At 46.7% G+C, this 14,162-nt stretch overlaps 1 protein-coding gene across 1 annotated transcript in view; it reads right to left on the bottom strand.

Annotated features, from left to right (window-relative positions):
- Window positions 1–220: 220 nt before the first annotated feature.
- Window positions 221–14,162, bottom strand: part of Iqck (IQ motif containing K) — a 112,449-nt gene continuing 98,507 nt past the window's right edge. The window contains exon 9 of the mRNA XM_048789590.1: window positions 221–737. Within this exon, the coding sequence (XP_048645547.1) occupies window positions 682–737 (56 nt within the window). The 3' untranslated portion in view covers window positions 221–681. The remainder of the gene's footprint in view (window positions 738–14,162) is intronic.

The following is a 14,162-nucleotide window of genomic DNA, read 5'->3' as shown; positions in this document are numbered from 1 at the left end:
GGAGCTTATCAAAACAACTCAATACCAAGAGCGGGCTTTCGTCTGAGACTGTGCCATTTTGAATGAGAGAATCCTGGTTAACAGCAAACCACAGAACAAATAAGGGCAATAAGTTAATTAATTTACCCAGAGAAGCTGGAACTTTCTATAATACTTGGGAAACTCGACAACAAAAAATCCTTTGTGATTGTTGTCTGAGTTTCAGTCTCTCATCTCGGGCCTGGGGATGTAGCCGAGTAGCAGAGCACTTGCCCAGCATGTCCAAGAGTCTGGTTTTGAGCCCCAGAACTGCAAAACCAAACAACAACCACAAAAGAAATTCAGAGATTTGAGACCTATATATGGAATTTTGCAAAAGTGGAACAACAGCACTTCAACTTCTCTTGGGACTAGATTTCCATCATATGTTTTGCTAGCAGTTGGCATAGTATGCTCCTGAAGCACTGAAGAAACATCTAGAAGAAAGAATGAATTTTGGGATAATGCAGAAAGTTAAGACAGGTATTTTTCTAAAGTATTTGCACTAAGCATGTTTGTGACAAATCCTATTTTGTGCAGAAAAGATTCTGTTTTCACATGTACTGAGTCTTGTCATTAAAGAAATCACAAGAGAGAAAGCACAATTTGGACATTTTCCTTGCCCGGGGTAATTGCGCTGGAGGGAAGAGATTCGGGTGATGATCATGGTGCTGGAGTCTGGTGGGCTGGCTCCTGGTACTCCTCCATGGTGCATTTCACTGCAAAGAGATGAAAGAGAATCAGGATCGATTTACATACCTAGACAGACTTGTCATCTGGAAACCAGAAACTCTGATGTGTGGGTGAGGCAGTTGCAGCAAAACCCAGAGACAGCCTGCTGGCTCTGGCCCCCCAGATCCTCGGGGAAGAACACAGAGCCATTGTGCTCCGAGGGCTGCACCTGAAAACCCAAGCCACTTCCCCACAGTCACGGCCACTCTGAATTCAGTTCAGAAAAAGGTCGAAAGAGAGCTTTGCAGGTCCAGGTGCTGAAGGAGTTTTACTAAAGATGATGACAGATTCCAGGCTCTCAGCTCAACCCAGTCTGTCACCACATGCCCTGTTCCCCTCCACCCACCCCAAATAAAAAAAAACAAAAAAAAAACTTGGGTATTGCTGGGGTCAATGACAAGGTCAGAAGAGAATCGTTTCTCTGTCCATGTGGACAAAAATGTGATCCTGGTGATTTCCTGAGTCTGCCAAACAGGAAAGTTAGTTGGTCACAGCCTGGCACTTTCTAAAAGGGAAGTTAATCCCCCCAAAATAAAAGCTACTCCCCAAATAAATATAGAAGTTCAGCCCAGGGTGGGCTGGGGACATCCTTTTGGAGAGGATTCTTTTTTTTTTTTTTTTTTTTTGNTTTTTTTTTTTTTTTTTTTTTTTTTTTTTTTTTTTTTTTTTTTTTTTTTTGGTAGCACTGGGAATTGAATCCAGGTCCTCAGGGCACATGTTAGGCAGGTGCTCTGCCACTGAGCCGGATCCCCAGCCCAAAGACATTCAGTTTTTAATGTTTTTGCCACCAGTGTCCAAGTGCTTGCCTCGGACACAAATGACTAAGAGTGGGGTCCCAGGCTCCAGTTATTCCAGTTATTCGTGAAGAGCCCTGCTCTAGCAGAAAGTGTTGAGGTCATTACCAAGTCGGTACATCTATCTCCTTATCCTGATCCCCCACGACTAAGGGCATATACCAGCCAGACATCTGCACAGCGGAGAGGTCTGTTCCTATCACCAGCAATCTGGGTATTTCCTAATGAAATCGGGTGGACATTGTCAGCGACGCAAATGTCAGGCACACGAAGATTTCCTAAGGATTCTTGGGCATGCTTCACTTCAAATAAATCAATTCCAGATCTTCAGCTCTCAGGCATGGACTTGGCCTTGGCAGGTCCTGTGAGTCCTTCAATCTGTCCTTCCCTTCCTCCTGTCCCTGTCTTGGCCCAGGTGCTGACCGAGAAGGTGATTTGAAATGCTGAGGGCATCCACACTCTCCTTTGCTTTCCGTGTTCCACTATTTTTTTTTAAATGGTGATCAAAATGTCTAACGTGTTTATTTGGCTTTGTGCACTCACACTGTACAGGTCGTGCGTTCCAAACTGAAAATCCAGAATTTAAATGCGCTAACATTCAAAACTTTTTGAGAACTGACTTCATGCCACCAGTGGAAACTCCACACTGTCAAGGTACTGATGCACAAAATTATGTAAAATATTGTACAGAATCACCTCCAGGGGATGTGTATAAAAAAAATAAACGAATTCAGTGTTCAGACCTGGGTCCCATCCCCAAGATATCTTATGATGTAAGTTAAAATATTCTGAAATCTGAAACACTCCTGGTCCCTTTCAGCTAAGGGAGAGTTAACCTGTATTAACGCAAACCAAAATAATCTTTCTTCTTGGAGCCTGTGGTCTCAGGACCTATTTTTTCAGTGTACAATATGTATCTTTTTGTTCTCTGTATGGACGCTCTGGAGGCAGCCACAGTGAAGACCCTCCCTGCATGCAGACCCTGTTAATGTGACACTGATCCTTCACAGCCAAGGACACTCGGCTCCTGGCTAAGTGCTCTCCCAGCATCCCTCACGGGTCCCTGGTGGGTGGCATGGGGGAAAGTGCTCATTTCCACACTTGCCATAGTCATGGCCTGCCGCCAGCTGTCCACGGCTGCCCAGCACAGGGTCGGGGAGAGGTGTGCACACGGAACGCCTCTGGGCCGCCCGCTTCCTCATGGGGAGGGACCTGGGTGAACCTGTGCAGCCTCAGGCGGAACTCCAGACCAGCCAGACGGCTCCCCTGTGTGTTTGGGGGACACAGGGACATTGTTGGAAATGCAAATTCAAGGCGCCATTCCAGATATAGAATCAGAAACTAGGGGTGGAGCCCAGCAATCTGCATTAGCAGACCCTGGGGCGGAGGGGGGGGGGGTCCAATAAACATCAGTATGAAGTTTGAAGCCCCCTGACTACAGCTTCTCCCTCTGGCTATATTTAAGAATCATGTGGTCACTTTCTGGAATTTATTGGTATCTGAGCCTCACCCCAAAAGCCAGCCGCCCTTGGCATATAGTCAAAGTTCCTGTTTAGCCAGGGCTGAGAAACAGACTTGTGTTGGAAGCCTTTCAAGGAAGCTCCAGAGGTGTGATGATAGGACCTCCAGAGGCGTCTAGAAGCCCCCTCAGATTCTAAGCATTCTAAGGTGGCTGCCTGTGAGTCTCAAAATTTAACCTTTCTCGAGACATTCTCCCGGCCTACTGTGCAGACGCGCTGCAGGCTCTTGGTAGGGGGAGGGACACTTTGACTTGGGGAGGAATCCCCAGCCCCTGTGTTTCCTTTTCAAAGCAGAGAGTTGGAGACAGTGTCTAGAACCAAGGGACTGGAAATAAGGGTGGGAGGGAGCCTCACAGAGGAATCGGCTGGGGGCCTGGGAAGTCCCCATCCTCAGGTCCCACTCTACACAGATGTCAGAGTCTCTGGAGGTGCGACCGTACGGGGAAACGGTGTTATCAAGTGACACTGAGTCTGATGAGGAATACAGGCGATTCCACACCTGTGTTTCCTGCAGGAAGCCCTGCATGGTGTCCTGGGACAGGGGAATCAGAGGCCATGGCAGGAGGAAACAGGAAACAAAAAGTCCGTCCACAGCCACTGGATAAACAAACTGTGGTGGGCCTCAGCGGTGGTTATACAGCAGTGAGCAGGCCTCAAGGTGGATTAGCTTAGCGACACAGAGAGACGATGCCAGCGCAGGGTGATGCCTAGTGTGTGAGCAACTCCTGAGGCCGAGAGAGGCATTCAAAGGTGAAAAGACCCCCTCCCCCAGAAGAAGCAAGAGAGAGTACTTCAAGAATCAGGGTAAGTGGCTCCACGGGGAGTGGGAGTGAGCTTTAGGAGTGCTGAGCTCAGTGGTGGAGTGCTTGCCTAGCACGGGAGGCTCTGGGTTCAATTCTGAGCACCACATGTAAATAAAATAAAGGTCCATCCACCACTTAAAAAAAAAAAGAAGTGCTGACAGTGTTTCCTTGGCTGGGTGATGGCACATGGGTGTGCCTTATATGTTTTATTGTCCCTATTGTACCTCTGTTTCACCACCCCCCTGCACATACACACACACAGACACAAAGGTGAAAAGAAAGATACCAATATTCTACTCAAAATTACAATGTCAATCAATAAAAGAAGAAGAGCACTTTAGCCATTTGGGGAAGAAGGGGTGGTTTGTAAGTGAGCTAGCGCTTATCTGTCACTGCAAGGATCATAGAGAATGTCTGAAGTCTTGCTATAGGAGCCTATTAAGGATACAGGGTATCCACCTGAGAATCCAAAGTGATTGCCTCCGGGGTGACACGGGGGTGGGGGTGTGACACACGGGAGTGACGAGGATTGAAGGTGCTCACAGCAGGGCTGGCTTATCTTATGCCACCTGTGACCCAGGAGAATTTTATGCAAGGGTCAAACCACTGGGCGCAGCAGCACACACCGGTAGTCCCAGACAGAGGCTGAGAGGCTGAGGCTGAGGCTGAGGCTGAGGCTGAGGCAGGAGGAGAGATGAGCCCAGGAGTTTAAGACCAGTCTGGGCAAAATAGTGAGAGCCTGTCTTTAAAAAGAAAGAAAAGAGAAGCCAGGCTCTCCGCTTGGGGTCCTGGTCTGGGCAGAACCCAGCCTTGCACGGGAGGTCCTCAGTGAAAGGACCCAGGCAGGAGAGAGGTCAGGGGAGACACGGGCAGGGCTGCTGAAAGAGCCAGTGTCCACCTGAGTCTAGAGCAGCATCATGGTTGGCTCCCAATTCCATCAGGCAGATGTCTCAGTGCCCTGTGTCGTCCTTGTCCCCCTTGGCAGCCTGGTGCGCAGCCAGTTCCGGAAGAGCCGGGAGAGTGGAAAATCCCCGAGAGATGCGCCAGCCCTTCAGCTTCAGTTAAGGCAACGTGACAAGAAGGGCCTTGCATACTAACGAGCCGCACAGGACAGAGAGGATGCCTAGTGCTCAGGGAGGGAATCGGGGACCTCAGGGTCATGAGGTGACTCTTGTTGGCCAGAGAGGGCCTCATGACAAAGGACAAGCTGGGGCGAGGATTCAGATTCCTGGGCCCCCACCAGGCCTCCAGAATCATTGCAGCCCAGGCCTGGGGATCAGCACGGGCCCCTTGGCTGCCTTGGGGGGTCCTTTGGATCCAGCAAGTTTGGGGAAGAGTGCTGTATCACTCAAGGCCTGTTGAGTCCACCGCGGGGCAGGTTTGAGAATGCCACCAGCCAGCTAGGGGCACTGGGAAGACTCATGAAACGTGTCGGGTAACGTGCTTGGCATGGCGTCTGATCAGAGTTAAGCACTCCAGAAATATTGGCTGCCATTGTCCTTAGGCATAGCCTCTGCCCTCAACTAGAGGGGGAGCCGGAAAATACCCGGGAAACTCCAAGTGCCAGGAGATGCCCACCAACTGCACAGGGAGCTGCCTCTGTGGATGCTCCCGGACTCACTGCCCCGGAGCCCAAGGCCAGCGAGAGGGGGCTGCGTCACACTCAAGTAGCAATAGGTGGAAGGAATCTTAAGGTGTTTATTTATTTATTGGTGGTGCTGAGGACTGAACCCAGGGCCTTGGGCATGCCAGGCAGGCTCTCTACCAACTGAGCTGTATCCCCAGCCCTTCAGGTGTTTATTTTACCCAATTAACACCTATCTTCCAGGACTCCAGGTAAATCATAAAAGCTAACACTTCTATGGTATTTACTCAGCACTTGACACTGATCGAGTCAGAGTTAGGTTCAGTGGTGTTCTTTCCCCTAGTTTTACAGACAGGGAGACTGAGGCGCAGCCAGGTAAAATAACTTGCCTGAGGTCACACTCTAAGCTGTCTGTCTCCTATATTCATGAGTTGTTTTGTTTTTGATTTTGTTTTGGTACCAGGGATTGAACTTGAGGGCACTCAACCCCTGAGCCCCATCCCCAGCCCTGTTGTGTATTTTATTTAGAGGCAGGGTCTCACTGAGTTGCTTGGCACCTTGCTAAACTGCTGAGGCTGGCTTTGAACTTGAGATCCTCCTGCCTCGGCCTCCCGAGATGCTGGGATTACAGGCGTGCACCATCATGCCCAGCATCATGGGGGTTTTTTTGGGAGGAGGGTTTGTTTGTTTGAGATGGGGTCTTGCTATATTGTCGAGGCTCATCTCAAATTCCTGGTCACAAGTGATCCTCCTGCCTCAGTCTCCTTAGTAGCTGAGTAACTGTATGTACAGTTGGCATTCCTGCTCTTAACCTCTATAGGATTAAGGTCTCACAACTGCCTCCTGCTAGGATGGCACATGTTTCTATAATCAAAGATGTGACATCGATGTACACAAGACCCAGGTGTTCACTACCCTGTCACTCACCACAGAGCAGCTTAAGAAAAACACCCCACAATCAGGCAATGACTAGGGATCTAATCATTTATAAACTTGACAAAACAGGATGTGGCCTTGAAAAAATGTGACATTGCTAGGTATGGTGGCACACACCTATAATTCTGGTGACTTTGGAGGCTAAGACAGGAGGATCACAAGTTTGAGGCCAGCCTCAGCAATTTAGCAAGGCCTTAAGCAATTTAGTGAGATCCTGTCTCTAAACAAAAAATAAAATGATGTGGCTTATAGTGGAGCGCCCTGGGTTCAACCCCTGGTACCAAAAAAAAAAAAAAAATGTTTTTGCAAAGTTCGAATAATGAGGAGAAATGTCAAGGGCACGTTGCCTATAAATTTTGATGAGGCAAATTTGAAATTGCTGTATGCCAAGTTAACAATGTCCCCAACGGAGACAAGGACAGGAGCTGAGACACCATCTCCTTACTGTGGTCTCGGAAGCCAACCCTGGTGACGTCTCCAGAGATACACTGGGAACCAGGTTCTCCTATTGGGCCATTCCTGGCTCTTGCTCTTGTCCTTCCTGCCTTTCTAAAGAAAATAAAAATGACCTTCTTCTTTTAGAAGAAGTGGGTCCTACGTTACATTCGTCCTGGGTGAGGTCTTCATAGCACATACCCTAAACGCGATTTCCCTGCACATAATTATATTCATTGCCTCCAAAATTACATCCACTGCCTCAACAAAGTTATAGCCTAGCATCTCCCCCTTTGAAAAAAGAAACAAAACAAAACCTAAACAGATAAAATGAAAGGAAACAGGTAGATTTTTGTTTTTCCAGATGTTCTACAGTATTCAGCACAGGTACTCCTACGCAATCAGGAGGGGGAGGGACTTTCTAAAGGAATCATTAGAAAGTATCCAGACCAAGAAAAAACATCCTCAGGGGACCCACCCCCAAACGGTACCACTGCACCCAGTCAGCACCCAAAGATGGGGGGAGGTGAGACGTGGGGGGTCTGCCAGTCGGAGGCTGCAGGAGTATTGCGGCCGCTGACTCCAGTCCACCAGATCTAGGGCTGGGAGACTGAAAAGGGCCTTCCACTGTGATCCCGGCTTGGTAGAGGGGACTTCTTAGAGAAATATTTGTAAGATTTTTTGCTAGAAAAAGCTTCTGATTCATGAGCTGCTAGAAAAATAAAGTCCCCCCACCCACAGTATGCTGCTCCTGCAGGCTAGACTCTGGGATCCAGCGGACTCTGGATTAGAGCCTGGTTCTGCCAGGCGACCCTCCACCTCAACCCCAGCCTCAATGAACTATAGGCACACGCAATGATCTCAACTTCAATTCCTTAGAAAACTTGGAATGAAACCACCATTTGACCCAGTTATCCAATTCCTCAGTCTATACCCAAGGACTTAAAAACAGCAAACTACTATGACACAGCCACATCCATGTTTATAACAGCTCAATTCACAATAGCCCAGCTATGGAAACAATCTAGGTGTCCTTCAATGAATGAATGGACAAAGAAAGTGATATATATATATATATATATATATATATATATATATATATATACACACACACACACACACACACACAATGGAATATTACTCAGCCATAAAGAAGAATGAAATAATGGTATTTGCTGGTAAATTGATGGAACTGGAGACTATCAAGCTAAATGAAATTAGCCAATCCCCAAAAAAACCAAAGGCCAAATGTTCTCTCTGATTTGTGGCTGCAAACCCAAAACAAGGGAGGCTAGGGAAGGGATAATAGAAATCCACTGGATTAGACAAAGGGAAGTGAAGGGAAGGAGTGGGGAGGGAAATAGGAAAGACAGTGGAATTAACTGGACATCACTTTCCTAGCCTGTGTTTGAAAACACGACCAGGGTAACTCCACATCATGTACAACCACCAGAGTGGGATCCTAAATAGAGTAAGTTATACTCCATGCACGTATAATTTGCCAAAATACATTCTGCTGTCCTGTATAACTAAAAGGAGCAAATAAAAAAGTTTAAAAATAATAATCTCAACTTCATTGAGTCCTGAAGGAAATGGTGCTTTTAAAGTACTAGGCGCTTTGTACCTGTGGTACCAGTGCCTGGCACATGTACTAGGTGCTCAACAAATGTGACTTCCTTTCCCCCGTGGTGGACTACAGAAATAACTGCCCACAGTTGCAACTGAAGAGTTCACTTGGCAGCATTTAGAATTCACAAGATGTCACTCATCTGAGGGATCTGGTAAGCTCAGCCACCAAACAGCCAAGAACTGCAAAGTAAGCCGAGAAGGCCAAAGCAGGTGTCTGAAACGGGCTTCTAAACTCTTCTTATTTTATCCTGGGGGCCTCGAGTCCCCTTCAAGCATGTGCGTTCATTTCTTAAACATCATTCTGGCAAGTCAACCCGTCAGACAGTCTAACAGCATAACTGAATGAAATGGTGTCCCCTGGCTGACACCAAAAAGTGTCCTGCTTCATTAGTCATAAGGAAGTTAAAGCACAGAGAGAAGCCGAAAAAGACTCATCACACCCAGTGCTGGTGAAGAGGCAGAGCAGGTGGACAGCTTCGCATCACTGATGGGAAAGTACAGTGGTGCAGCCACCTTGCAAAGTGACTTGGAAGTATCTGATAGAACTAAGCAAATGTACACCCTCTGACCTCGCCATTCCAAATGCGCCACCAAAGGGAAAAGGATCTAAGAGCATCAGAGTAGCAGGATTTCTCATAATGGCCCCAAACTGGGCACGGTATGAGTGTCCATCAGTAGGTGAACGGGCTTACACGCTGTGCTCATATTCATACAGAGGAATATTTACACGGCATTGGGAAGAGAGACCCAGTGCTGCCCACAGCGGTCCAGTCCCATCTCCCAGACATAACGCTCAGCAAGAGCCGTCAGTCACAGAGGCCTGAGGGAGCCCCGGGGGTGCTGGATACATGCCCTGTGTTGAGCCAGGTGGGGTCACATTCAGTAGGCACACGTGATCATGGAGCTGTTAGCTCTGGCCAGTGCATCCTGCTGGGTGTGCGCTGAACCTCAACCACAATAAAATGAAATAAACTTGGAAGAATGGAGTGGCAGGGAGAACAGGCACAGAAACCCGAGGACCTTTTAATGCAGACCCCAGGCGAAGAGTCACACAGCTCAGCAGGGTGTGGGAGCACCTCGCCCTTGCAATGGAATATCAACAATACCACAGAACCAGCTGGTGCCCCGGTACAAGCCCGTAGTCCCAGCTACTCAAGAAGCTGAAGCAGAAGATGGTGAGATGGCGAGGGCTGGGGGCCTCCTCCTCCTTTTTTTTTTTTTTTTTTTTGGTTGGTTTTGAGGTTTTTCTGGTTCTTGGGATTGGACCCAGGAACACTCTAGCACTGAGCTACAGTCCCAGCACCCCTTTTTTAATTATTAATTTTGACACAAGGTCTCACTAAGTTGCTGAGGCTGGCCTTGAACTTGTGATCCTCCTGCTTCAGTCTCCTGAGTCACTGGAATTACAGGTGGATGCCACCATGCCCAGCAGTATCATGAGTTTGTCGATGCCTGGGCAACATAGGAAGACGCCATCTCAAAAGCAACAACTAAACCCCCAAGACAGTATCACAGAATTAATTTAAAAAAATTGAATTCCCAGGTACGGGACACTGCCTGTGCCCGGACTCTCCACACATTGATCTTCTTGTGTAACCCTCCCAACCACTCTGTAGGTAGCTGCTATCATTATTCCCATTTTACTGACTAGGAATCGAAGCTCAGAAATGTCAATAATTAAGTTGCCCAAAAGTCACAGAGCTAAGGAAATGACCAGGTCAAGGTTCTAACCCTCATCTCTTCATGTAAAAAAACCCATGGTTTTAACTACTTCAAAATAAGAACGGGGCAAAATTAGCAAAGCAGGGGAGTGTACAATATATATTACCAAGATTTTTATTTTGTTTTGTTTTACTGGTCTAAATTTTTAAGTGAAATTATTTTTCCATTATAAAAGGAACATATGGGGGGTGAGGGGGGCTGGGGTTGTGGCTCAGCGGTAGAGCGCTCGCCTAGCACTCATGAGGCCCTGGGTTCGATCCTCAGCACCACATAAAATAAAATAAAGATGTTGTGTCCACCTAAAACTAAAAAAATTAAATATTAAGAAATAAAATGAATAAAAGAAATATTTATTTATTCTAGTAATTATAGAAAACGTGAATAACACACACGTAAAAAAACTCCACGTCCTCCCGCCCCCACACTGGAAGAACAGATGGTGGAAGATTTCCTTTCTATAAGAAGTAAATGTTGACATCCGGGGCCAATGTCAGGAGCCTGGTAAGTACCTCCATCTCCTCACGGCACCAGATGTGGAGCTGAATTATTTTTAGGGAAGCGGAGCCAACGTGGGAGCCACGAGGCAGAGGCACCCAGGGAGCGTCTGACAGCCTCAGTGTGCAATAATTGCAGTTTTCTGTTGTTGACTTCTAAAAACAGCTCCTGAAGTCAACTCCGAGCAAGGCTGCTGGAAGGCAGTGTTTTAAAGGGGAACATGTGCTGCCGGGGAAGAGCAAGATTGAGACAGAATCATGGGATTTTCAAGTTTTGAACCTGGGAAGGACCTTGATTTCCGGAAAGGGAGACATTTTGAATGAAGAGCTTGTTTTTGTAGGTGAGGAAGAGAACAGAGGAAGGAAACCGCAGAGGCAGTCAGCAGTGCTTGTTGCTAAGAACACACCTCTGGAGGAAAAGAGATCTGGTTTTGAACTGCACCATTTATAACCGGTGACCCACAGGAGACTCTCAGCCTGTGGACCTCAGTCCCATCATCCATAAAGTGGGGATACCCTATGGTTTAGATAAGTATCCCCAAAGCCCAGTGTGTTGAACGCTTGGGCCCCAATTCGTGGCTCTACTGAGAGGCAGTGGAAGCTTTAGGAGATGGGCCCAGTGGAAGGAAGTTAGGTCACTGGGGACAAGCCCTTGAAAGGGATATTGGAACACTGGCCTCACCTCTCCCTCTCTCTACAACAGGTTCCCTGCCATGTGTCGCCTCACGGCAGGCCCAAAGCAACAGGCAAATCAATCTTGAAATCTCTAAAATCATAAACCAAAATGAACCTTTTTTCATTTATAACCTGATTATCTCGGGTATTTGTTACAGTAACAGAAAACTGACTAACACACAATAGGCTAGTAAGAGTTTCTTTTCAATAGAGTATAAAGCCAGGCGTGGTGGTATACAGCTGTAATCCCAGCAGCTCCGGAGACGGAGGCAGAAGGATCACAAGTTCAAAGCCAGCCTCAGCAAAAGTGAGGCACTAAGCAATTCAGTGAGATCCTGTCTCTAAGTAAAACACAAAATAGGGCTGGGGATGGGGTTCAGTGGTCGAGTGCCCAAAGTTCAATCCCCAGTAACCCCTGCCCCCCAAAAAAAATAGAGTGCAAGAATGAAATATGCTGGTGCATATTGCACAACACATGGCAAATGTTCAATATAATTATTTCTTAATTATGCAAGAAATGCAGGTACTATAGAAAAATGGAATAGTATTTCAATCAATATTTAAAAATTTCTTTAAATAATAGAGTAAACCTTATGTGTTATTCATAGTACTGATATCTCCATATGTTAATATTTTCTTTCTACATTTCAGTTTACAAGGGTAGGTCCATTTCACAATTAGTTAAACCACATAGGGATTGGAGTTTTGGCACAACAGTTAAAACAGCCACCATCCTCTAGGTAGTCCTTCGAAATTCTGTGTCTTCAAAAGCCTAGTGAGTCATGGGCGTGAATGAACACAGACAAACCCTGCCAGCCATGTCTTATGACTTTTTAATTTATTTCTGCGTTCTCAGCTGCTGCTGCCAAGACTGAACCTCTAGAAATATCCCAGGCATTCTGAATGAGCTTAGGGTATAAACAGTTCTCATCCCTGTTCAGACTGGCAGAGGCTCTGGATATTAGATGTTGCCTTTAAGAAAAATAGAAACAAGAAACAAATCCTGCCGTTTATTTTTAAACAACTCCTCCACAAGTGCAATGAGTTAATAAATAATGGAGAAATTATTACAATTTGTACTTGGGGATTCTCAGGCAGTATTTCCTCATCTTGATGGCTGACTTGGAACCCAGGCAGAGGGGGCCCAAGTCAAGAAATCAACTTATCAAGCACTGCAGAAAGGATATGCTAAGGAACATTCCAAGAGCTTCGTCTACAGTTATGTCTAGTAGGAAAGCCCCCTGGTGCCCTGGAAAGAAAATGTGAATGTTTTCAACCTCTCACTGAGGATGACCCAGCCATCTGCATACAAATCTGTTTTTAGAAAGAATGCTTCAGTCTACTTATGCCATTTTTACTCTGTAAATATCTCCTAAACGCATCCACTTCTGTCCATTCTCACTGCCTGTGCTGCGGACTCTCCACACATGTGGTCGGATCCACGCCTCACCTGCAGCCACACTAGTCTCTACACAGCCCTGCTGATGCTTGTGGGATCCACTCCAAAGTCCTTGCTAAGGCCGGGGGCCACTGCATGTTTGCTTCCCAACTGAGCAATAGATATTTGGGTCTTTGTTCTGGTTTCCTGGCATGCCGTTCCTAAAACCCTGGGAATCTCTGTAGTGGCAAGTGTCTTTTTGTATGCTAATGAGGTGACTGACAGACAGTGTGTGTGTGGGGGGGGGCTCATGGAAAGCCTCAGAATCTGGACTGGTTGCCAGGGGAACCTAACTGAAGGGCTGAACCTTCAGCACCACCCCAAGCTCTGTGGAAGAGGGAATTGATCACCAATGGCCAATGATTTAATTAACCATGCCCACCTAATAGAGCCTCCATAAAAACCTAAAAGGACAAGGTTCAGCGGGCGTCTGGGTGTTGAGTACAACATGAGGTGCTGGGAGGGAGGGTGGCACTCCCCAAGAGGATAGGGAGGCTCTGTATCCTTCCCACATACCTTGCCATGTGCATCTCTCCTATCTGTCCCCAAGTTACATCTGAGTTACAACCTGGTAAGTACATCGACTTCTGAGTTCTGTGAGCCACTACAGAAAATGATTAAACCTGAGAGGAGGTCCTGGGAACTCGGATTTTAGCTGAGTTGAAAATCATTTGCAGGTAACCTGGGGACTTGCTATTCCCCATCATATGAAGTGGAAGCAGTCCTGTGAGGTTGAACCCTTAAACTGTGGCATCTGTGCTCACTCCAGTTAGTGTCAGAATTGAGTGAAATCATAGGACACCCTGATGGTACCTGCAAAGGATCAGAATCGTTTTGTGGTGGTGGTGATGGGTTGGGGGGCAACAGACTCTATGTTATGATTTAGATCTTAAATGTCCCTCAAAACTTTTCCACCGTTTAAGTTATTAATCCCAGGTATTTTTTGTCACAGGGATGGAAAATGGACTACAGAAAATTGGTACTGAGAGTGGGGCCATGCTAACCATGTGGTCCAGAGGCCTTTGAACTAGTTAACATGAGGAGTTTGGATAAGCAGCCTAGCAAAAGCTTAGAATGCTACAAATGAAGCTTCATGGGTGATTCTGGGAGCTCAGGATATCAGAATGCTTTTAGGAAAACAGACAGTAAAAGCTGTGCTCATAAGGTGGGAACCAGGACTCTACTGACAAAGAACCAGTCTACATTTTGTCCATGCCCTGAGACTTTGTGTGAAGCCGACTATAAAGGTGATGGACTAGTTTATCCAGTAGAAGAAATTTCCAAGCAGTAAGGCACTGAGGCTGTGACATAGTTATTGCTGGCTGTTTAAACTGATGTACAGTGAGAAAATTGGGAGCAAAAAGCAGAGTGGAAATATTTG

Source organism: Marmota marmota, unplaced genomic scaffold (assembly GCF_001458135.2).
Source record: "Marmota marmota marmota unplaced genomic scaffold, marMar, whole genome shotgun sequence".
Classification (NCBI taxonomy): domain Eukaryota; kingdom Metazoa; phylum Chordata; class Mammalia; order Rodentia; family Sciuridae; genus Marmota; species Marmota marmota.
This window is presented reverse-complemented; position numbering and strand designations above follow the sequence as displayed.